General features: G+C 34.8%; 1 protein-coding gene across 1 annotated transcript in view; it reads left to right on the top strand.

Annotated features, from left to right (window-relative positions):
- Positions 1-25,542, top strand: part of RTTN (rotatin) — an 89,140-nt gene that overhangs the window by 27,750 nt on the left and 35,848 nt on the right. Inside the window, exons 19-32 of the mRNA XM_033010691.2 lie at positions 963-1,062; positions 2,786-2,874; positions 5,452-5,569; positions 5,844-5,940; positions 6,707-6,775; positions 7,145-7,333; positions 8,420-8,659; positions 11,726-11,870; positions 14,173-14,327; positions 15,535-15,754; positions 17,559-17,687; positions 20,705-20,812; positions 21,423-21,581; positions 22,920-22,991. Of these exons, the coding sequence (XP_032866582.2) occupies positions 963-1,062; positions 2,786-2,874; positions 5,452-5,569; positions 5,844-5,940; positions 6,707-6,775; positions 7,145-7,333; positions 8,420-8,659; positions 11,726-11,870; positions 14,173-14,327; positions 15,535-15,754; positions 17,559-17,687; positions 20,705-20,812; positions 21,423-21,581; positions 22,920-22,991 (1,890 nt within the window). The remainder of the gene's footprint in view (positions 1-962; positions 1,063-2,785; positions 2,875-5,451; positions 5,570-5,843; positions 5,941-6,706; positions 6,776-7,144; positions 7,334-8,419; positions 8,660-11,725; positions 11,871-14,172; positions 14,328-15,534; positions 15,755-17,558; positions 17,688-20,704; positions 20,813-21,422; positions 21,582-22,919; positions 22,992-25,542) is intronic.

The raw sequence follows: 25,542 nt of genomic DNA, 5'->3' as shown, positions 1-25,542 counted from the left end.
CTTCATAAAAAGAAATCCTTTGATATATTCTTTCTATGTGAATTTAAACAGTAGTTTTTATGCTAACATATGCAGTAATAAGAAAGTAATTCCTCCTTTTTTCTCTCTGCACATAAGTTAAGACTTCAGTGCAGAGAGCACAGACTTGCTTTGTTTACAAAAATTTTGTTGTGCATGGGTAGTCTGATTTTTTTTTTTTCTCACATAAAGCTTTTTTCCCCACAAAATCAGTTTTTCTTGAAACAGGCAAGAATCATTTTTAATACGAAATAGTCTGAAACAGATTACAAATTTATGTCGCTCTTCTTAATACTGTTGCTCTGGCAAAGTAAAAAACGAATCACAAGTATTTGACCTATGGGAAAACATATATCTCATTTTTCTTTTCCTTTTTACCATCCCCCCATCACTCTCCTTCCTTCTTTACCCTCAACATTTTCATATTAACAACAGTATGTTAAACAAATGCTAAGATGCTTGCTCTCTGAAAAAAAATTAATCTGAATGCTCATTCTGCATTTGATTTATACTCTTCCCGTACATACTTCAGAAAGTTAGGACCTGAAATTTATATGGATATGTAGAATTATTTAAATTTCTTTAACCCTCTTATCATTAAAAAGTCAGTCCCCTTCAAAGATTTAGAAGCATATTCTAGCATTTCCATGTAGTGTTGAACTTTCTGTAATCCGACATAAATTAAACATTATTTGTTAGAAATCTGCATCTGTTGTGCACTAGAAACTATTGTCTTGTTTTATTCCACAGGTATAATTAAAGATCTTTTGCAAAAACATAATGTATTTTTTTTTTTCTTTTTACATGCATATGGAATCTAATGAAATAAATTCTAATGAGGAATTTAGAGCTTTTTATTTTCTACTTTCTGTTAGGAAGCTAGACTGGTTACCTTGTTTCATAATAGCCTACTGGATGTAAATCTAATATAGTTTTACTTTTAGGCAGAAACGGTTGAAAAGCTGTATGACATACTTACTTCTGATGCTGTTGACCTAGTTTTACGTAAGTCTGCAGCCGAGCAGCTATCTATCATTTTAGAAGGTAAAATTCCAAAAAAATTGTATTCATGTGCTGACCATTCTATGAGCTTGCAGTTTTGTGAGGTTTTCTGTATGTTTGTGCTAAGGGTACTCTTGTAATTTCTATGGGTATTGTTGGACCAGAATTTCAACACTGCTATGTTCTATCAATTCAAATAAAAAAAGTAAATTAGTTGTTTGTTATTGCCCTTGAGAATAAGAAATACAGAGGTTTTACTATTTAAAAAAAACAGCTCCCTTGGGTAACAGAGGAGTAAGCTGAATTCTGCAAGTTCTGCGGGAGATTTCTTTATGCTTTTCCTTTTCAATGTTTATCAGTTTGCTGATATGTCTCGGAACTAATGGTGCTTCAGAATTTTTGCTATTGCTAACTCAGATACTCAGTCTTGAGTGAGAGGCAGTGGTCAATTTAAAATATATATGTATTTCTGGTGGTGGTGTTTTTAATTAGGAAAGTTAATTTATAGATTAGACAGGCTAGCTAGAGGAATTTCATACTTAGTGAAAAATTCCTTCTATCATTCTGAAGTTCTTCCTCCATTTTGAGTTAGCCTAAGTAGTAACACAACTAAAAATGGATTGAAATGTAATTTGTTTGAATGAGGATTCAGCAAACTCAAGCTAAGCTTCCATGATTTTGCCTTCTTTCAATATCAGGAAGCAGACTCCCTGTGGCATTTCATCTAATACGTTTGCAAAGAAAGTGTTCCTTCTTTTACTCTAAGTGACTCATCATAAATTTAAATCACAAGTGTGTTTTTATAGAGTTGTGTTACTCACATGGGGAGAAAATATGAATTCTGGTAAAGATCTGGCTGAATTAAGATACAAGTTAAGCAATCTTGCATTGTTTGACTAGGTGCAGAGTCATAACTAGAGTTTCAAACCTGGGTGTTTATAATCTTCCTAGTCAAACTCCGATTCAAGTATGTTTTCTTCAAGGAACTCAAATCCTAATAATAGAACACAGGTTTTTCACCATGGAAAGGTGAAGTCTTAGATAATATTAAAATTAAAATTTTTCTTGTCAGAAAATAATCACAAAAATGACGAAATTTCTACTTTGTCTTGTAAAATGCATTGTTATGTCTGCCAAAGTTGTCACATGTCAAAAGATGGTATGAAACATAGCATAAGGTGAAACTGTAAAAGAAAGAGTGCAGCTTTATCAGGATAAATTTCATATGAAGGATTACTTTGTAAGTATTAAAAAAACCAAAACAAAACAAATAAAAAAAAACCCCAACCAAACGGAAAAACCCTAAAAACAAGCCCAACCAACCCAAATGACACAGCTTTATTGTTGTTATTGAATATTCTTAAACCAGGTGTTCTGAAGGATAAAATCAGTGGAAAATACTTTCATGTTGACTGAGTAAATGTTATTTTTAGTTCCATATTAAACTGTTGAAGCCTTCTTAAATATTACGAATGAAATTCTAGTTTCATTGAAATTGAGTTGCACTGGGGATCACTGTAATTGTGGTATGTAAGTTCTTATGGGAAGTTATGTAAGATATTAAGTCGAGCGTTCAGGAGGCTACTATAGTCAGATAACAAGACTTTGAGGAGGCTTGTTTTGGTAGAACTAGAGCTGTACATGTTCAGTTTGGCAATTTTGGAAACTTGTTTGCAACATCTAGAGTTTGTGACCCTGCAGGAAGAAGTTAATATGAAATTAGTGAGAGTCACTGGTTCTTCACCATCTTTTGTTTTTCTTACAGATGCCAAAATGCATAACATTGTGAAAAAGTTGGATTTGATAGAAAAGATTCTGTCTTACCTTAATGATTGTATACGTGTGGATGGCAAGGTAAAGCTATTGTTACAAGTTCTTCTGCAAGCATTGCACGGCATGACCGTAGTAGAATTTGCCTTTTTCTGAACTTGTAACACTAATCTTTGTGCATTAATACTGCACAGAATACAAATGTTTAGTACAAGTTGTAACTGAAGTATGTATTTTGTTCATTATTTTTTTGAAAATGCTGATTCTCTTAATGAAAGATTGCTTTGCTTATCTGTGAGAATAGTTAGCCAGAGAATTAACTGTGTGGTGTCATTCTGAAATATACTAGAACTTCCCTGAAGCTTTCTCAGTAAAGACAAAAAAATAATTTTTAATGACCTTAAAAAAAAAAAAAAGTGTTATGTTGTATATCCTAGTCTCTAAACTTAAGTCCTGAAGCAAATTATAATTAAAAATTAGAATCTATGTGTCAGACTGAGTTTAGGTATAAGCAATTTTCTGACCCGTAGAATGTCATCTCATCAAGGAGGGTCTCAGGAGATAAGAGCATATTTATAGTTGAGTGTATATTTGTTGTAGATGACCAAGCTTTCCATTTTTGTAATATGTCTAATCTGATGCTCGAGGCTTTTCTGAAATTCATTATTTGAAGTCATTTTATGTAAGCTTATTTAGGCTATATGTTGCTCAGCATCACTTCACTGGATAAACTTTCTGCCATATTTCTTAGTTTGCTTGCATAGTATTGTAATAAAAGTCCAACAGTCCAAACCTTGAGTTATTTTAAGAAAATGTGAGAATTTTTATGTAGTAAAGACTTCTTTCCCAAAAATGTACAAGAAGAAGGAACTGCTTGATACGTAGTAGAATGCCTTTTATTTCTCAAACTAATGAAAAGGACATTCTTCTTCAGTAATAGTATTTTTTTTTCCCAGATTATCAGTATCTAAGATGATTTTTATCCCTGTAGCATTAAGGAATCTCTAATCCAGTTTATGATAGCTTGAATATGAGTACTTTTGTAAACTACTGAAAGCTAGTTGGAAAAATTGAAATATTGGATTATTCAGTGTTTTTCACTGTGTGTTTTTTAATGTCAGTTTTTTTATTATCTTACCTTTTCTAGAGATAGAGTAATGCAACTATTGTTTTGTTGTTGATAGTAGGTAGCTATTAGCATAACTACTTAATAATACAGTAATATGATCATGGGAAGTATACTGCCTTAGGCAGATCCTTCATAGCCAGGTAAGAGTCCAGGATAAACTTTAAAATAAAGGGTTTAGCCTTTTATAAAGTTTAATTTAATCCAGGAAGGGCACAGGTGACAACTCTTGAGGGGCTGCGATACCTTCCTTTTGCATATATGGCTTGTGGAACATAGGATCCTTATACTGAACAGGGTGTTCAAACTTTACATAGCGAAAGTTGCAAAGTATTTTAGAGGAAAAATTAAAAATTGCACATGTTGAACAATGAATGGTTTAGATAAAGTCATCAGGAGAGTGTAAGCCAACATCTGTATATGGATTTCCACTTCTTCAAGTGCTAGTATTCTGAAATTTGTCAGGTCTGTGTTGACAGATGTTTTGGATCTAAAATGCTCAGCACTGTAAAATAACTAAAATGTTTCCTCTGCAAAAGAACTAAACAGTCTTACTCCTATCTCTTGAGTACAATCAGTGGAGGTCCCATCCTTAGCTTCCTCAAGCTGTGGCAGTTCAAACTACTTCCTAAGAATATGAGCTATCTACCAGTACAGAAAACGAATGATATTTGTTTGATATAACTTAATCTAAACGCAAAGTAGTGCTGGTTTCATTAGGTCAAAGAAACATCATGTAGGTTATTGGGATGCTATCCTGAAGGAATCTAGCCCAGATTCTGGTTCTCCCCTCAAATATTCTTAGAAAAGTGGCTACCAAGAAAAGGATAAATAAAGTAATAGATGGGGAAAAGCACCATTTAAATAAGGCTTTACATATAGCTGTGCAAAAGACTCACTCCATACTAAATAAGAACCGCTTTTATTTATTCTATATTAAACTAAACTATATTTGGTGATGCAGTTTGCAAAACAAAATTGGCAGGCAGAACCTCAGACAAGCAAAATAACAGTACTGTGAAAGACATACTGTCGTCTTAGTCTTAGGAGCAGCGACTTGGGTCATAATTTTGGCCATTCACTGATACCTTAACTTTTAGCAAACTACTTTCCCTTCTTCAGTTTTCTGATCAGAAAGGTTGGGAACCAGAAAATTAATGTAGTAGAATAAAGTACTTGAATTAAAAAAAAAAAAATAAACTCAGTTGTAAATATTTGGGTTTTTTGGAAAATCCTTCAGCTCATATGTTTCTTACAAATACATGTTTTGAAAGCAAACATTATAATTGTGTTATGATGTCAGAGACCAATAAGATGACCATCATTTACTAATAAAATAAATCCAAAACCGAATAAATATTTTCTAATGAATATGCAGTTGTCTGGATGAAATGTACTTGTCTAAGAAAGGTTTAGGTTTCTCTGCTATAAATAATGGAATTCATTCCTTCATAGCTTGACAGTTTGTATTAAGCATCTCACAATAGATTAACCTAATTGTTTTCTATATTTAATCTTTTTCTCTGTTCCTGCAGCTTATGGAGTCCATAGTGTTACCATGTCTAACACTCTTACGCAAACTTGTGTATGCTGATCCAGCTGTTCGTCTGTCCCTAGCACAGCAATCATCTTTACTGCTTTTGCTATTTAGAGGTAAAGATTCTATTTTGACTGTAATACATGTGTGGAAAGAAAAGGTGTGAAATATGGTTAGATGTTTAACCAAAAGTCTCCTTAAGAAGCTTGCATCACTTCAGAGTCTCTAATATCTAAAAGATAAATTATTTTGTGCTAGTATTACCCATGTTGTGGCACTGATTGAAAAAGTTGGCAAAATGACTGTTCTTTTAACCAGCGTATTATGTACTATCAAATGTCAATGTCACTGTTTTTCTAACACTTTTTCAAATATCTTGATTTTATTCAGTTTCCCTGATATTCCAAAATGATCATGTTGTTTTAACTGAAACGACGGTATTGCTTTGTCTTCTGTTGTTCGATGAAGTGGCAAGAACAGAAATGTGGTATGAAAAAAAGTTATTTAATGGAGTATTCTCTAGTCAAAAATTTAAGTCTTTATATATATCCAAACAAACTATGCCCCAAACTTTTATATATCTTACGTATTTGTAGGCTTCACATAGCTTCAGTACTTGAGTTATATGCTGTATAGGTCTAAATGGCATATTTTTGTGGTATAAATACTTTGTACCTCAGTGTTAATTTTAAGTTTAATTTAAAAAAACCCTGATTGGTCTGTAATCCATCTTTTCCATAAATGAAAACTACACAAATTAAACAGCTAGCTGTAGGTGTGGTGGTTTAATTAATTAGAATTCTCCTATTTACTTTTACTTTTAAGTGTAGCAGTTGTCCTTAAACCAACAGACCACAGCTTATGATATTTTATTATTTGAAATTTGCACATACTTCAGAAAAATGTGCTTTCAGAACTCATGCACGTGAAAAATACCGAAAAGAATTATGCATAGTTTTTCTGTAATAGAAAAAATTAACAAAGCATGTGCTTTGGAGTGCTATCTTCAATTTTTTTTATGCGCAGTACATTTGCAACAAGTGTTCTGTATGTGTAGGATATAAGAACTGTCTTAATATTGCATAATCATGAAGAAACAGTTTATTGATACAAATTATGAATGGGTTACTGAAGAACTAGCTGGAGGAAAAAATACAGCTATATCTGAATAATGAAGAAATAGTAAGAGCAGCATTAGTAGAAAATTGAACCTTAAAATACAGAGTAACAACTATAACTTAATTTTTTTGCAGGGCTGATGGCATAAACAGTAATGATACTGACCCACCTGCCTTCAGTTTACCTGTTGCTGTTGTTAGAAGGTATGTGTGGATGCCTTGTTTTTGTTTGTTTTTACAGTTAACTTTGCTGTTTTCCATTTGCTGTTCTACCTGAAATATGGAGGTGGGAGAATGAAGGGAAACCTTTTATGTTTAATCCAAAGTTGTTTGCATTTTTAAACATGGAGTTTCTTCCTCCATGTCTTTGTTCCCTGAAAAAGAGTTTCAAAAAAACTATTTGAAAAGTTAAAAGCTTACTATAATAGAACATTTAATTAAAAAAACAAACAAAAAAAAAAAAAAACCAAACAAACCAAACAACAAATACAAACAAACCAACCAACCAAAAAAAAGGCAAAAGCACAAAACCACCAATCACTTTTTAAAGTTATTGTTTTATTTTTTTTTCAGGTATCATCTTCCAGTCAGGATCAGTGGTCATCATGTAGTTAGCCCTAATACTGTTGTGGTGCCATTGTCTTCTGAGTGCTTGACTATGAAACCTGTGTCAGATATGCTTAAGGTGGCTTGGAATCTGTCATGGTACCATGGGATTGGAAACCTATTGCAGCTGATAAACTACGAGAAGGAAGCAGAAATGTAAGCCACTTTATCTTGATTATAAATCCCAATATATTTCAATTAAATTAGTGTTCCATCACGCTTAAATAGCTTTTCAACTTCAAACAGCAGTTCAAGTTGCTACTGGTTTGAAAATGCTGTTCTTTTAAATATAAAATCACATCCCAAGAGGCTAGATATGTTGTCACAGCTAATCTTTTATCTAAATTGCATTTATACATGAAGTCTAGAGCTTAATCCAACTTTTATTGATGGTCAGACTCATTTCAAATAATTTTAAATGAGCTTTATGTCTGTGTTTCTTTGTAGTCATTGTGGGTTTTAGGGAGCTGACTTTTTCCCCACTTTACAGTTGCATGACTTACTACTTCTCTCTTTCCTTGGGGATTTAAATTTCAAATAATTATTCTTTTTAATGGTAATACTAAGAATTATAGTAGATAATGAAGAAAATTCCCTTTACATCCTTTGGTTGGCTCTTGATTTAGCATTCTTTCTCTCTTTGAGACTATTTTGTATGAAGAACTCAATGTCTTAGAAGATTCTTGATTTATTAGGACTGAAATGCTTGTATCCATATCTCTGTCCCTCTTGACAATTTTTTCATTATCGCTTGTGTTCTTTAAACAGTCCTACAAGTTTTATTAGTAAATAGTGTGGTTCTGAGTCATTGGAAATTGCAGTTATTGATTTGATAAATCATTTTCATTTTAAGTTCCCTCAGGCAAAAACAAAGCAATCTCTTAAAAAAAAAAATAGAGAAATAGTATAGTCCAAGTGACCAACATTTATGATAGCATGGAGAAGTTCATTACAAACGATGTGAATAGCACCTTTCAAGTAACTTTGAGAAGTGCCATTTTTCCAAAGAATTCAAACAGCTCAAGGTTTAAATGTGGTGGTGGGGTTTGCTATTACTGTTGATTTTGGGTTTTTTTGTTTTTTTGGAGTGGGGAGGGAAGGAAGAGAAAGTGTTGGTTAACAAAAATAAATTTTTAAGTCAATTTATGTTTTGTCTTCTCATCTGAACTGAGAAGTGGAGTCAACACTCACTGAAATTGTTTTTAAAGATGCTGAGTTAATTTTTCTCTTATGCCTTTTCAGATTTTTAGACTCGCTAAAACTATCTTCAGAAGACATTTTTATACTCAAAATAACTCATGCAAACTATGGACTGCAGTACTGTCTTAATTCAATCATTCAAGCAGTATCCCACAGGGATGTAAGGACTGCTCTCACTAGGCTTAGTTTTTACGTTCTGAATGACAGACTTGCATTAAAATGCAGTTCTGGGTCTTGTGGAACCACTTTGAAGAGCTTTGTTTGGCAGAAAGCAATAAACAGGTAAGCATATTGACTACAGAAATCCATTAAAGATTATGATGCTTAAATTGTAATTTCCTAGTTTTTGTGTTTTAAATTTATGGAATTGATTGTCCATGCACCCCAGATTCTGATATATATATATATATATATATATAATGTGTATGTATGTATGTTGTTCCATGTATTTGCTGGAGGGACAACACAGTAGGGCATAACTAATCCAGCAGGTTCCTGGAGAATATCAGTGACAACTTCCTGATCCAAGTGACATAGGACCCAACAAGGAGAGGTGCTCTGCTGGACCTCATGCTCACAAACAAGCAAGGGCTTATTAGGGATGTGAAGGTCTAAAGCAGCTTTGGCTGTAGTGACCATGAGGTGGTAGAGTTGAGGATCCTGAGAGGAGCAAGGAGGGTGAAAATTAAGATCACAGTCCTGGATTTCAGGAGAGCAGGCTTTGGCCTCTATAAAGATCTCACTGTTAGTGTCTTATGGGATCAAGACCTGGAGGGAAGACAGGCCCAAGAAAGCTGGTTAATATTTCATGATCACCACCACTAAGCTCGAGAGTGGTCCATGCCATTGAGTAGGAAGTCAGAAAAAATGCCAGGGGCCTGCATGGATGAACAAGATGCTCTGGGCAAAACTCTGGCACAATAAGGAAGCCTACAGAGGGTAGAAATAGGAACAAGTGACTTGGGATGAATATAGAGACATTGCCTGACTGTGCAGAAGTTCAATTAGAAAAACTGAAAACACACCTGGAATTGCATCTGGTGAAGGGACATCAAAGGCAATAAGAAGGCGTTCTATAAATACATAGGTGGAATGCTAGGGAAAATGTGGGCTTGCTGATGAATGAGGCAGGGGTCCCAGTGACACAGGACACGGAAAAGGCTGAGTTCCTGAATGCCTTCTTCATCTCAGTCTTTACTAGCAAAACCAGTCTTCAGGAATCCCAGAGACCAGAGGGAAAGTCTGGAGCAAGACAGACGTATCATTGGTGGAAGAGGATCAATTTAGGCAATATGTAAGCAAACTGGACATACGTAAATCCATGGACCCTTATGGTATACACGCATGAGTGTCTCCTGACTAATGTAATTTCATGTCCACTTTGATCAATCAGAAGTGCCTGAGAATGGGAGGAAAGCAAATGTCGATCCTGTCTTCAAGAAGAGCAGGAAGGAGAACCCAGAGAGCTACAGACCACTCAGCCTCACCTCAATCCCTGGGAAAATGATGGAGCAGCCAATCCATGTGCATTTCCATGCACATGAATGACAAAAGGTCATCAGGAGTAGTCTGTATTGATTCACCAAGGGGAAGTGATGCTTGACCAGCCTGTCTGTACCCTTCTACAATGAAGTGACTGGCTTGGCAGATAAGGGAAGAGTAGTGGATATTATGTACTTTGATTTCAGGAAGGCTTTTTGTCACTGTCTCTCATAAGATCCTTGTAGGGAAGCTGATGAGGTATGGGCTGAATGAGTAGACAGTGAGATGGATGGTAAACTGGCTGAATGGTCAGACTCAGATCAGTGGGATGAAATTGAGTTGAAAGTCAGTAACTAGCAGTGTGCCCAAGGGTCAGTATTGTGTCCAGTTCTGTTCAACATCTTCGTTAATGATTGGGATGATGGGGCGGAATGCACCCTCAGCAATTTTGCTAATGTTACAAAACTGGGAGGACTGGCAGAGATGCCAGGGCCATACTGCCATCCAGAGGGACCTCAACAGGCTGAAGTAGTGGGCTGACAGAAAGCTCATGAAGTTCAACAAGATGTGAGAAGTCCTGCACCTGGGTAGGAACAACCCCAGGCACCAATATATGTTGGGGGCCACTCAGGTGGAAAGCAGCTTTTCAGAAAAGAACTGGGAGTCCTAGTGGACACCAAATTGAGTATGAGCCAGCAGTGTGCTTTTGCAGCAGAGGAGGCTAATGGTATCCTGGACTGCATTAGGAGGACTGTAGCCAGCAGGTTAAGGCAGGTGAATGCCCCCTCCCTGGAAGGGTTCAAGGCCAGGTTGGACGGGGCTTTGAGCAACCTGGGCTGGGGGAAGGGGGCCCTGCCCATGGCAGGGGTGTTGGAACTAGATGATCTTTAACGTCCCTTCCAACCTAATCCATCCTATACTGGAGAGAGTCCAGTGAAGCACCACAAAGGTAATAGAAGACTGGAGCATCTGTCCTAAGAAGAGCTTGAGAGAGCTGGGACTAGTTAGTCTGGAGAAAAGAAGACTCAGAAGGAGGATTTTATGTATCTATACAATTACCTGGAGGGAGGGTGTAAAGAAGATGGAGCCAGGCTCTTTCCAGTGGTTCCCAGTGACAGGACCAGAGGCTATGGGCATACACTGAAACAGAGGTTCCCTCTGAACATCAGGAAATGTTTTTTTTTTTACTATGAAGTTGACTCAGCACTGGCACAGATTTCCCTGAGAGATTGTATCTCCGTCCTTGGAGATACTCAAAAGCCTCATGGACATAGTCCTGAGCAACCAGCTGGTGTACCTGCGTGAGCAGGGTGGTTGGACCAGTTGACCTCCAGAGGTCCCTTCCAACCTCAATGATTATGAGATTCTGTAATTTACATACATAAAAACAGCAAAAATTAAGAATTATAAAGGTATTTAAAATAATTATTAATTAAAATGCATAAGTAAGCTTTGCTATTATTATTTGCTAGCATTTAATAGCTAATTACCTTTTCTCTTTTCTATCTGTGACCCTGTTCAGATTTTTCTACACTTTACTGTATGCAGTTCCATGTTTAGTGTATGTAAATACATAACAATTTTATATTAATATGTGTATTTTGTATTAATACACAATAAATGTTTAATGGTATATAAGCACAATATTTTAATATAGTTAATATTTTTGTAAAAGTACTTATATTTTAAATGTAATATATGTATCATAATTAATATAACATATTTGCTATATGTAAATGTATCTAATATACATATTTATATAATTCCACATTTGCAGGTGACTTCAGTCCTATTAGACTGAGATCTCAAACTCTCTTTTTTAATGTGCTACAAGTATGAAAGTAAGTAATTTTGTTTGTGTTGCAGGTTTCTGCAAGTGCTTCCAGCTTCTGCAGAGGACGAGAAACTTCTTGTGGATGTCTTAAGATTTTTAAACAAATTGCTTAAAGAACAGAGGTCAAGTTTGGAGTCAGACCATCTAAAGTGGATCTTGAAATTATTGCTTAAAAATGTAAGAATATACCTAAGAAGTTAGCTGTAGATTGTAAGAAATTATATAACTGAACTGGTTGCCTGGTTTGTTTCTGGTGCTTTCCTCAAGGATAAGGTCTTCTATTAACAAGAGCAAGAAATAGCAGATCTTGTGGTACTAATGTCTGCTACTTTGTGGCCAGTCCTACAGATGTAGTGTTTGGGGAAGTTAACTTTGAACAAGAGTAAATTTCCTTCTCTCCAGTCCTTGGTATATAAATTGCTTCTCTAAACTCAAATATTTTATTTGCCAGAAAGAAGCAATATCTTCCTGTGTGTTTCTTGCTCTGGTGTAGTTAACTATGATAATATGCTTGTATAGAGCCATATAACTGTACTTAGTTATGCATAGCACTATGCAGAGCTCTATATGAACGTATAACTATATGCAATTACGTGATATGGGTAACTATGCAACTATACATACATACATGAGTGCATACATATGCAGATATATAAAGTATGCTTAGCTACGTAACTACATATGTATTATCCATGTAACTTAGGATGAGGTTCTGCAGAGTTTTGTTGGAACCGTCTATGTGACAGATACAAATGAACATTGTCTTGCATGAAGAACACGAATTGAAAGGACAGAAGTTTGAGCTTTCAGTGTGTCTGTCAAGTTTTGATTTTAAATGCTTATAACATGTCTAAGTAAAATATTTTTGTAAGCATGAGGAAGGTAGTATATGAGCGTACAGTTCAGTTGCTGTTATTAAAATGCATGTGTAATATTGAAAGAATGTAATTTTTTCTTTTCCGTTTTTTAGACTCATGTGCTTTCTAGTTGACAGATCTGTTCAATCCAATACTGTTCATTTAAGATGTGTAAAATTGGAAAGTTTAAAAACAAGTAGGAAATGAACATCATAAAGCAGTGTGTCCTGGCTTGGGCTGAAATAGAGTTAATATCCCTTTCGGGGACTAGATGAGTGCTGTGTTTTGGATTTAGCTTTGGGTTTGGTATGAGAAGAATGCTGATAGCACACTGATGTTTTCAGCTGCTACTGAGATTTCAAGGACTCTCCGACTCCTCATGTCCTGCCCGTGCACAAGGGCACAGGGAGCAGGGAGGGAGCACGGCCAGTGTACCTGACCCTAACTGGCCAGTGAAATATTCCATATCATGGAACGTCATGCTTACTATATAAAGGAGGGGTGGTTGGGAAGGGGCTCTCTCTTGCTTCTGGGATTGCGATTGTGGGATCTTGGTATTTCAGGATCACCAGCTGGGAACGGGCTGGGTATTGGTCAGCGGATGGTGAGCAATTGCATTGTGCATTGCCTGTTTATATTTTTTTTCCTATTATTATCATTGTTCTCATTTTGTTACCATTATTAAACTGTTCCTATCTCAGCCTGCGAGTCTCCCTTCACCCCTCTAATTCCCTCCCCCATTCCCAAGTGGGGAGGGGGAAGGGTGGGTGACCAGCTGTGGTGGTTGGTTGCTGACCAGGCTCAAACCATGACACAGGGTAAAACAACTTTCATTATATTCATCAAAATATAATAATTCAGTCTTGCTGTATAAAAGCAGTAGATAGATGCCAAGGATAAAAGTGATAGCTGCAGCTTTAGATGTTCGCAAAGTGCTGTTCTTCACAAAGCAAGGGTGAACTGCCCACATGCGAGATCATTCATGGTCTTACAAAGGTTATCATATGTTTAGCACAGTCCTCATGCACTTGTATTTTAAAATGAGAAAATGCAATCTAAACATTGAGGAAAAAAAAAAATAGTTGACTTCATTTTAGTTACTTATGGAATTCAGATACTTCTGTTTTTATATGGCTAACTGGGAACCATAACATTCTGTAAGAATGGCCCATCCAATATATTAATATAAAATCTTCATATAAAATGATTTTAAGTCTTTCCAGCAAGTGAGACATACAAGATATAACTTGAACTAATATTTCTATGATGTGTTTTCTGGCATTTGTGAACTGTTTCTTTTTATTGCAGGTTATTACTGTATATAACTTTGACTTTTCTTTCATGCTTCAAAATACACTGTGTCATGACTTAAACCCAGTAAATTTTAAAAGCCTTGACACTAGATTCTTTTATGGCATTTAGTAGAATCAAAATTCAAGTAATTGGTAATCATAGGAATTTTTTACTGTACACAAATACTTCTTAGTAAAATGATCATGGAATTTGTGATTTATAATGTTTGTGATTTACAAGATCTCAATAGAAAAATGGCTTTAGTATGGGTGTTAAAATAGCATTTAAACAATGTGTTATGTGACTATATTTTTATTCTTCTCTTTCAGAAGCCAAAATCCCTTTTGGACCTGCTGGTGCGACCAGAATCCCAAATGCGGGATGAAATAGATGAAATACAGACTGCTGTCAGGCAGCAACTGGATAAAGAGCTCATTCGTCTTTTTAGTGCATTGTTATTTTGTTCCATGTCAGTGACTGACAGGTAAAGTGTAAATGGACCAACCTGTGTAATTCTGACTGGGGATCACAATACCTGCTGCTGCTGTATCTCAGTCAGAATTGGAATATAATTACATCATGACTCCATTGTTTTAAACTGTAAAAATGGGATATACTCTTTGATCAACATTAGATAGGCCTTTTCACAGTAAAATTAAGAAATTAGCTAGGAAACTTAGAGTATGTACTAGTGGTCACTTTTTCAGAAAATGGGTAATTAAACAGATTGCAGGGAAAAGATGGACTATTTCTTTTTCATTTCTGGGAATTTGCACAAGCAAATGATAGCTTCATTGATTTTGTAGCATTTATTTATAGTAAAATAAAATATTGAAATATTTGAAATATCAGCAAATGTTTATTTTAATTGAACTCCTTTTTGGCCTAAAGCAGTATATCAGTGCACATTAGTGATTATTTAGGACAGCTACTTCCAGCATGAATTCCAACCTTTTTCTGTCAATCAAGTAAATACAGAAATGAATTTCAATTATTTTTTTTCTCCAAGTTTCTAATATAACATCTTCCCACACTAAATTTGTCGAAGTGTTTTCCAAGAGATACCAGAATTGCAGCTTAAGATAATATTTATTCGTTTAACTGCTACAACGCAACTGTAAAGATACTTTCAAACTGTTACCTTCTTCATTCTTCCCACTCGGTTATTCATTTTCTGAAAGGTTTGACAGCTGAAAAAGGGAGGATTATAGAAATCGCTGCTAGTTATATCTCACACTCGTATTTTCTATCTACCTGAATTCTAGATTGATGGTATTTTGCAGGAAATATTTTTAAGCTTGCCTCTTGAACCAGAACAAATGTAAGCGTAACCACTAAGCTTTGCAACTCTTCTCATTGTTATCCGTAGTCCTCGATCTCTTGCTCTGTTTGACATGCTTCTTAATAATTAGAGTTATATCTCACTTGTCCTTTTTCTTAATTGAGCAGCCCTGTTACACACAGATGCCATATTATGTTTTCAGAACCTGGGTGAAGCTAGAAATGTCAAATTTAATTCCATGTTATTCTGTGCATAAGGCAATAGTACTTAATTGAACTGCTGAGACTCACAGACTAACACTAAGAAGAATGAGGCTTTGGCTTCTTGGAAAATGTTTCCTTGTAATAGGTTTCTGTTGATAATTGATCTCCTGTTTTGTTTTTTTTTTTTTTTTTTACAATTAAACCAGAGAGGGCTTGGAACTTGCTGGCTCTTTCAGAACCGAGCTGGCTCTGAAGCTGCTACAATGCTTAAGGCTAACAGATGCACCGCATTTTTATGGACTTCCTTCACTGGAGAGAACGCTACGAGGAATGGTTCATGTTACTGCACTTCCAGACTGGAGTACCTATTCTGCTGCAGTTGAACCCGTCACAATTTGTAAGAAATATTTAACAGGTCTTCTTGAGGTAAGTAGCTTATGTTATAACTTAGCTTTTGGTTTGAATCCTTGTAAAGTATTATATATAATCTTTTATATAACTAATTAATATAACTTATAATTAGTTATAGTATAACTAATAACACTAATTTTTACAATGTACTTTTAATGAATATCATCACCGAGAATAGGTGTGGGAAAGATGCTTTTTTCTGATAAGTAAATGGCAAAAATATGGAGAGACTATATTGAGTGATGTGTATCTGTACTTATGAATACTGGTTGTATTATGTATGCATGCCTTCATCCCCTGCTTAAGAAGTAACATAAAGTGAACTGTAGTTTAAACAAGATGAAAAATGGATGCATTCTTCTTTTTTTTTTTTTTTTTAACTGAAATGCTAAGAGGAAAAATCCAAGAAATTCTCTCTCAGGCAAAAACCATGTGTGAAAGGTGGTCTAAGGGAAAGAGGTAGTTCAACATGCTGCAGTTGTTGGGAAGCCAAAACTTCATTCTTGTTTTCAGTATTCATATTTGTTTTCATAGTCCGTGGGTGTGATAAACAACTAACTAGTTTATGCTCCTAAAATGACATATTTTGAAAAGTCCAGTTTTCTTAAAACTGTAGGAAAAGCGTAGATGGGGCTTTTTGATTGTTTTACAGGTATTCAATAAGGTAGGTACATTTAGAAGTTTCCTTCTTAGTTTCAAATACTAAAATGTATTTGTTGCATTGGTAGAAGCTTGAAAAAGTTTTAAAGTAGTTTTAATTAATTTATGATTGAGTGATATGAATAGCAACCAGACAGGTGTCTAGAAAGTTTGTATACAGGTGATGATCATGTTTGTGATGGAAAAAAAGTTAGAATGTTTTAGGGGGAAGTCTTAACTTTCCAAGATTTCTTGAGTAGAAATAAATATTTTAGAGCTACTTGATTAGATGAGTTCTGCAATTTGACATCTAGATTAAAAAAATGGCATCAAGGTTATATGTGTTTAATGCAAAAGAAAGATTATTACTGGACAAAATAATAATAAATATTAGGGAGTGAAATCAAATAGTAATGCAGAAGAATTATGCACTGGGCCTAAATATGAATGTAAACTTAGGCTTCTTTTTTGGGGGAGAAGAGAAAGTGGATTTGAAAGCATTCCTGTAGAGTGGCACACTGAAAGGAAAAACAACAGCAAACACGGACAGTTTAAATCACCATGTTTTAGGGAGAAAAATACATCTAGAAGTGTAAGTCTTAAGACCATAAGTTTTAAAAAAATATTTTGGGGCATGTTTTTTTTGAAAGCAGCATGCTTTTTAAGATGGATGGTGAGATACTTGGTCGGAGAGCTTATTTTACCTTATGATCCAGTGGCCTTTATTTCTGTTCATTAGAATTTGATAAAGACAGCTGATATATTTATTCCAATTCAAATCAAAATAAAAGATATAAATGACCCCTTTTCTTGAACACAGAATTTGGAAAATAATTATTTTTAATTCCAAACATAATATAAAAAACTGGTTACAATAAATGGGCTCTTTCCATTAAAAACAAACTTTAAAATTTCTATTCAATATTATGCTTATTGAGCTTGAGTGCATTCTTCATTTGAAGCAGTGAATAAAACCCAGTGATCTTTAGAAGTTTAACCGTATAGGAAACCATCTCATGACCAAATGACTCATAAATAAATAATTTCTTAAAATTCAACTAAAAATTTGCCATCTTTTCATGAATCTAAACTATAATTTAGTAGTGCACAAAGACAGTTTGTACCCTACCTGAATACTGCTTACAGTAAAGCTACAGTGAACTTTTACCCCCACTTCTAGGTCATCTCATCGTTTTATGTTGAATGGGGAGGAAACGCTATGTCCTTCATGGGAAAAGGTGTTACGAAAAGCACAGTTCTTTGCTTGCTTCACTTATCTCATGAAATGTTGACTCAAGCCAAGGATATGGTGAGTGTATTACAGTTGTCCATCTCTTGCCATTTGAGAGAGCTAAGCACAGATACATTTTAACTGCTGAAGTTAAATGATAAATTTTCATATATAGTGTGGGAAGATGTCTTATATGGCAACAGACAACAAAAATAAAAAAAAGTATCTGGTCATCTCATTTGGTATATAATGTTAAATAAATAAACAGGATAGAGTATTGTATAAAAGAAATGATTATACTGAAATTATTCTGTAAAAAATACTGTGGATTTAGAAAAGCCTTCTTTCAGAATAAGGTATAATTTTCTTTTTATAAAAAACGAGAAATCAGGATTTTATGTAGGATGAATAAATTTAAGTGATCCATAACATTTTTTTCCTCATCCTTGTACAGGTAGGAGGCTTTCTAACATATGTTTACAAATACATTATTTCGTGTTGTGTGTATATATGTATACATGAAAGAATAGATAGATACATGAAAGAATGTTTATTTTGTAAAAGGGGCTATCATTACTTATTAGCAAAGTTCATATCTGTGCTTTGTGTCCATGTGCATAATTTGAGAGCTAAGTTTTTGAGAGTTTAGAAAAAACAGCCTTCATCCTGAAGCAGTTAAAGCAAATTCAGCAATTTTTAGTGCAATAATTTTGAAGAATTAAAATTCATTCTTATTAACATTTGTGGTAGCCACAGTGAAGACCTTTCACTATGATCAAGTACACCTGTAACTAGAAATAGCAGTATATGTGCTTCACCAAGTTTCAGATATCTGTTTCTGCAGTTCTGTACTACTCCTTCAACATGTTAAGTACTGAGGGAGGAACAGACTATTAAGTACACTGCAGGAAGACTGCAGTCTCCAGAGAATTAGATCATAAATGCATGGATGAAGGAGTGGACTTGTTGATATTTTTCTTTATAGCAGTCTCGTAGATTAATATGTATAGTAGCATAATGACAGGGGAATCTTTTTGTGTCTGCAAATCATAATCTGTGTATATAGCAGTGTTACTGTCTAGACTGTACTCATAACTTATATTCTCAAAAAAATTTAAAATCCTGGCCGTTGTTTGCAATCATGTGATTTAGTGGCAAATCTTCTGAAAAGGTAAATACAAAATCAGCCTTTTCCTCTGTGGAAGCAGTGGTATAACAAAGTATACTGGATAACTGTGATTTTAAAAAAAGTTAATACTAATGTAAAATGCACAGTGTCATGATCTGAAATTAAAATTAGTTAATTTTTTTTTTTGGCCTATTAGCAGTATTACGAACAATTATGGTTCTTTGTTACGAAAAGAACCACCTTGTTAAGTCAGTCATAAGGTCCTTTAGCTCATTTTGATGGACAGAAGTTATACAGATTTGTAGGAATATATGAGAAATAGAGCATATACTTAAGGTGTAATAGAATTGCTGCAATATTTTGTTTGTTTGCTGTGGTAACATTTCACTGGTCATGCTTTACACACATGCACAAATATAGGCTGGGGGATGAAGGGATTGAGAGCAGCCCTGCAGAAAAGGACTTAGGGGTGTTAGTGGGTGGAAAACTATGAGCCAGCAATGTGTGCTCACAGCTCAAAGCCAACTGTGTCCAGGGCTGCATCAAGAGAAGTGTGACCAGCAGGTCGAGGGAGAGGATTCTTCCCCTCTACTCCACTCTTGTGAGACCCCACCTGGAGTGCTGTGTCCAGCTGTGAGGCCCCCAACATAAGAAGGATACGGACCTGCTTGAGCGGGTCTGGAGGAGGACTGTGAAGATGATCAGGGGGCTGGAGCACCTCCCCTGTGAGGACAGGCGGAGAGAGTTGGGGTTGTGCAGCCTGGAGAAGAGAAGGCTCTGGGGAGACCTGAGAGCGGCCTTCTGGTATTTAAAGGGGGCTACAGGAAAGGTGGGGAGCAACTCTACACCAGGGATTGTAGTGATAGGTTGAGGGGTAACAGTTTTAAACTGAAAGAGGGCAGATTTAGATTAGATGTAAGGAAGTTCTTCATTGTGAGGGTGCTGAGGCACAGGCACAGATTGCCCAGAGCAGCTGTGGCTGCCCCCTCCCTGGAAGGGTTCAAGGCCAGGTTGGACGGGGCTGGGAGCAACCTGGTCTGGTGGAAGGTGTCCCTGCCCGTGTCAGAGGAGTTGGAACTAGATGATATTTAAGATTCCTTTCAATCCAAACCATTCTATGATTTTATGACCTATATTTTGTATTTAATTTTGTATTTTAATGCTCTTCCTCCCCAAATTCAAAGATTGTAAAATGCTGTGCTTTTTGTAATTAATATTGTGTGTATTGAGAAAACCCATGCAAAATACGCTGTTCCAAATGAAACATCAGTCATCTACCATGTAAAAGTATGCAGGACTGAGAGGGATAGAAGACGCATATATAAAATTTTTGGTGTCAAGATTCATTATGGACTTAATACATTGTTTGTGCAGTACTATGGTTAAACAGAGCATTTTGCAGGTATGTTTTTTGTTGGTGTTTTTTTTTTTTGTTTTTTAACCTGAGCTAAAGAAATTAATTTGCAAAGTTAAGTATGGTTTCAGGGAATGGCATCAAGTAATATGTGATAGTCTGCGAGACTTTATTTAATCATGTGGTAGGTGCATGAAGAAGAAGAATGAATTATGATCAAAGAAATAATTACATGTTCTTATTTGTTAGTTTTCTTCACATGTGTAATATAAGAGAGAAAGATGTTAATAATAAGCAAAAATAAAAAAAAAGGAAAGAGTACATTTTGAATGGAAATAATTATCCCAGTATTTCAAGTAAAATATTTAATCTCTCTTTAACACTGCTGTCCTAATTCTATGAATTGGATGACACAAATTTAATCAGTAGGTGAATTCAGCATGCTAAATACATGCTTATAGAGGCAGAATCAAAGTCTTTGTCTTGGAATATCAGTGTTGTGTGCATTTAAATTGTTAATAGGTAATTGACAGTTCAGGCTGTTGGTAGGCTGGCATGACATTGAAAGATTTAGGTAATAATTTCTCAATTAATTTTCTGTTTTCTAATCAGGACTGGATATCTCTTTGGTCTTTGCCTTATGATACCAGTGAAGAACAAGTTATTTCTCAGCTTGGTCTGGCATGGCTGGTTCCTCTATGGGTAGATAGAGACCCTGAGGTTAGTTAAGCTGTTATCACTGTTAAGCTGATATCTTATTTTGACCCTTAAGTATTTGCAAAATTTTTTAAATTAATTTATTGAAATTACTGGTTTGCATTATTTAAAATGTTACTGACTATATCCTAAATATCAGTAATAATAAAGTAGGGAGAATATTTCCATATAAACATCTGAAAAATCCTTCCCTACATCTTCTGTCTTCTATGCTTTCATTAGTCACTTGTTTTCAGGATTCATTGGCAGTTTTCATTGGCATTGCTGTTACTTAGAAACATTTACATGCAGTACAAAGTGTATTTAATGAAAATCTGTTAAATTATATGAGCTTGCTAAATGGAACTATTTAAGTGATAAAATTTGAAGAATATTGAAGACTATCTTAATATTTCTAAGTATTCAGAAATCTGTTTTATTGTCATTTTTACATTCTCATAGTTGTGATTATGAGTACAGGGCCAGAGAAATATAGGAAAATAAGTTGTCACTTTTTAAATTATTATTCCCTTAAGCTCCAGATTCAATTGGTACAACTTAATAATTTTAAAAAAAAAATATGTTGCTAATTACTGTAAGAAATATCACTTTGTGTTGTGCTTATATGTACTAGGTCAGATTTACAGCACTTGGAATAGGATCAGCTCTCACATCTCTTGAAGTAGGATGTATTGCTTTAGCAGAAAGTTGCCAGAACATTTCAGGAGGGCTGTGGGGAACGGTGATAAACATCCTTCTGGACCAGTCTGAATGTAGCATGGTACGCAGGGAGGTATGAGTCTTGTGTCCTTTTGCTGTCTTAGATAATCAAGTTTTTTTCATTAGGGAGAAAAGATTTTTCTCGTTTTCATTCTATTTATCTGTTCTCTGATGCTACAAAGCACCTACGGCTTTAAGTTAAATACTACCTAATTAAAATGTTTAGCTTCTTATTTAGAATTACTCAAGAATCAACAAATACAGATGCCTAGTGTGAAAGCAGAAATGATCTAAACAATACAAATGAACACATAAAAACTCCTAAGGCTTACTCAGGCAGACAATTAAGTTGCTAAAGCAGAAGAAATTAGCCCAGATATTAATGGCTGTTTTGTTCTATTTATGTACTCTTTGGTACGAACTCATCACCTGATCTGTAGTAAATATCTCTTCATTGCAGACATGAAGTAATCTATTTTGTCTAGGCACTAAGGTTTATTTGTGGGAACTGGAACTTTGTACTCTAGTAGAACAGCACATAGAACTATATAATACTATATTTAAATTGAGTACATTTTTTGCAACTGTCTATCAGCTCTAGTTGTAAGGGTTGTCTTATTTTCCAGTGACTAAGAGCAACTGTGACAAATAGTGGGTTAGATTATTCCCAGCTCTATTGCTCAACTAATTCCATTTTCTGCAGTAACATTTTAAACTTATTTGTGCAAAATGCTGTTGAGAATGTGTACTTCATTGTTTTATTTAACTTCTAAATCATTTTAGTTGTCTCTTGAGTCAAATTATTGACAAAAGATTAACAAAACATAAAAGAAGCAGTTTCAGTCCACCCATATATACATGTGAAATGCATGTTACATAAATTAGAAAAATGCAAATGCCATGTATTTAGAAAGGAAAATAACTGTAACGTGTCTGTGTTTCCCAATATGTCCCCCACATTGTCCGAATTTTTTTATGATAATTAAAAAAATAAGTTACATGAGGACAGTAGACTGAAGAGTCATGAACAGTTATCTAGGTTTTCCTGCTCAGGGATTTTTTTTCCCAGTACTTCCTGTTATGTAATGCTTATTCAGCAAGATTTGACTGTACTGGAACAGTGATGGAAGTATTTTATAAAAAATTAAATTTGTTTCCTAGTGATTTCTATTCCATGTCTTCCTTGTCTTTTTTCTTTACCATACTTCTGTTGTGCCATGACCTAATGACATAAGCTGTAAGTGAATATTGAGGGGGTTTTGGTTGTATCCTTCTAATTATTTTTTTGTTTGTTTGTTTCAACATACATCTAAAGCAATGGAATAATATGTGGACTGCGCTGTTTGATCTGATGTGCTTTTTTTGAACTGTGATGGCTAGATGGCAATATTGATGCTTTAATTTCTTTCAGGCTGCCTTTATTCTGCAAAATCTCCTTGTGATTCCAGTTCCAACAGAAGATGTAAAAGATTGTATTTGGCAAGTGAGTGACTATTACATTTGATGAGAAAGGTGATAGTGTCACAGAGGGATATTATTTGATATAAAAACTTATGTCCATATACCTATAAAATATAAACTTAAAAAGTTACATGTGTAAGGTGACATTTTGGAAAGAGAAATATATTAATAGACAAAATCTTTTCAAACTTACAGCGAGTTCAAGAAAAGAACCAAGTTAGTTTGTATATATGTTACATTTCATGAATATAGTATCTCAGGCATCCTAGGATGCTTGCTGACTTACACAGTATCATTAACATTTTAGGATAGAAATTGATCATTTATTTTATCCACACTTGGATTGCTACATGATTTGAGGGGTATGAGGAATAATAAATTCTCAGAATGTGACATTTATAAAATGTTTTGAAAGAACTATGTAAGTGATGAGAAAGAAAGATGAAGCATCTTGTTGCTTAAGTCAGTTTAAATGCTGCTTAAAAACATAACCTCTTGCCTAAAGCAGTTTGCTTGGGGCTGTGTCCATCTGGGTTTTGAGTATCTCCAAGGACTGAGACGCCACAACATCTCTGGGCAACTTGTTCTAAAGTTTAACAACCCTCACAGGGAAAAAGGTTTTTCTTAAGTTTAAATAGAATTTCCTGTATTTCAATTTTTGCCCTTAGTACTGTCACTGAATACCAATGTGAAGAGTCTGTCTCCCTTTACTTTCTCTTGTTGGGTGTTTATACAAACTGAAAGATCTCCTGGAGACTTTTCTTGTTTTCATCATGAGTCAGTCATCTTGTGTTACTTTCAGCAAGTCTGGTTCACTGTACATAAAGATCTTTGGATTTTAGTTCCTTATTTTTCAAATTTTTGTGGCCTTGATACCCATTCTTTCTGTCTGTCTTGCTCCTTCCAGTGTGTGAGATCGTACCTATATGAGAACAGTGTATGTTATTTCTTGAGGAAGTTTGCAGATGCAACCATATCCTGTTTTCTTTTCCTTTCTGCAAAAGATCAAGTTAATGCTGAAAGATATTACTCCTATTTTACTAGGATAAGTTATCTATGATTCAGCTGCACCCAAAAGAAATTATGCTATTTCTTGCAGAGGTACATTTTTACAGTATGTCTTATCATTCCTTTACATCTGATCATAAAGAAAGATGTTCAAGGAAACTTAGGAATCTGGCCCTTGTTTCAGTCTTATTTCTTATTACTTATATTTTATCAATATCTTTTAATTTGTAATAGCAGGGGATTTACAAGGGGCAGTCATTCTAACCTGTTGATATAAAATCTATTAAAAGTTGCTTTTCAGTCTTTTTTTAACATTTCAACAACAATGGTGAGGTGACAAAAATTGAATGCAGTTGCAGAATTCTGGATGAATTCCAGTGCAGTTAATAGAAGCTTTGAGTCAATGTGATTATTAGTAAGAAGTGCAATTTAATTAAAATTTCTTACCACTTTATAAGTGTTCATGCTGGAAGATATTATCAAGCAACACTTTATGGTAACTGGTAAATTAAAACTGTTGAAAATACAAACAATTGAAATTGTAAGATAACACCAGGATCAAATTCTGTATTTCAGAGTTACTTTTTTTCCCCTTGCACTGGGTAAAATGGTTTGTCTGTTGACTTTAACGCAAGCAAGTTCGAAGCAGAACTATTAAGTGCATCTGGGTGAATAGTAGGAATAGTATACTGTAGCCAAAGTAGGACATTGTTTTATCCCTTAGGCAAATACAGCCTTTCCTTGTCCAGCCCTAAATAGAGTCTTTTAGGCCAGTATCTTCATGACAGTATCTGTGGTGTTCATGTTATCTAGCTGATCTGGTTTATAATAATTCATTTTTCTATGTTACTTTTTAAAGTGGCATAGGAAATTTTTTATCATGAGTGAAGTCAACTTGTGTAATGTATTCTAAGACTGTAACATACTGTTGTATGAAGATTGCTGGAGTCAGAGCACTTCATAAATGTAATTGATGAGTAACTCTTTCAGGGCTCCTGTTGTACAATAAAGTATCTGGTATAGCTTTTTAAACTGTCAAAGGCAGTTCTGGATAGTAAAATTTTGACTAAATTTAACAAAATTTCCAAAGTATGCATTTGTCATAGTTGATACAGTCTAAGTATATTGCTGACAGCATATGAGTACAGTTTTATAATTAATCATACACAGTTTACATGAAAAACTACATTCTTCTTCAACTGTCATATTCAGTTCTCCATTAATTGGCATAAAAGGCAAAGAGTGAAAATAGTCTGTATTGCAGAAACCAAAACACAATGAGCAGTAGCCATCTAAAACTCTGGTTATAACTATTCTGTAACACAACATAGTTTTACTGCTTCTACTTGATCTGTTTTTTGTTTTTCTTGGAAAGTAAGCTTGTATTCAGTTTAAATTGAGGGGTTGGGGGAGATCTAGAGCCTCCTGGGGAAAACCAGTGTTTTTCAAATTACTTATTTGCAGCTGATTTACCTCTTCTCTCTCCTGACTGCCAAAGAAAGCTTCTGATTAGCACCGATGAGTTTTCTTTCCATGATTTTAATTAGTTTTTTTGAAGTACTGCA

This window comes from Tyto alba, unplaced genomic scaffold, assembly GCF_018691265.1.
Source record: "Tyto alba isolate M040663 unplaced genomic scaffold, T.alba_DEE_v4.0 Super-Scaffold_27, whole genome shotgun sequence".
Lineage (NCBI taxonomy): Eukaryota > Metazoa > Chordata > Aves > Strigiformes > Tytonidae > Tyto > Tyto alba.
The sequence above is the reverse complement of the archived record's forward strand: the minus strand, read 5'-3'. Positions and strand labels throughout refer to the sequence as shown.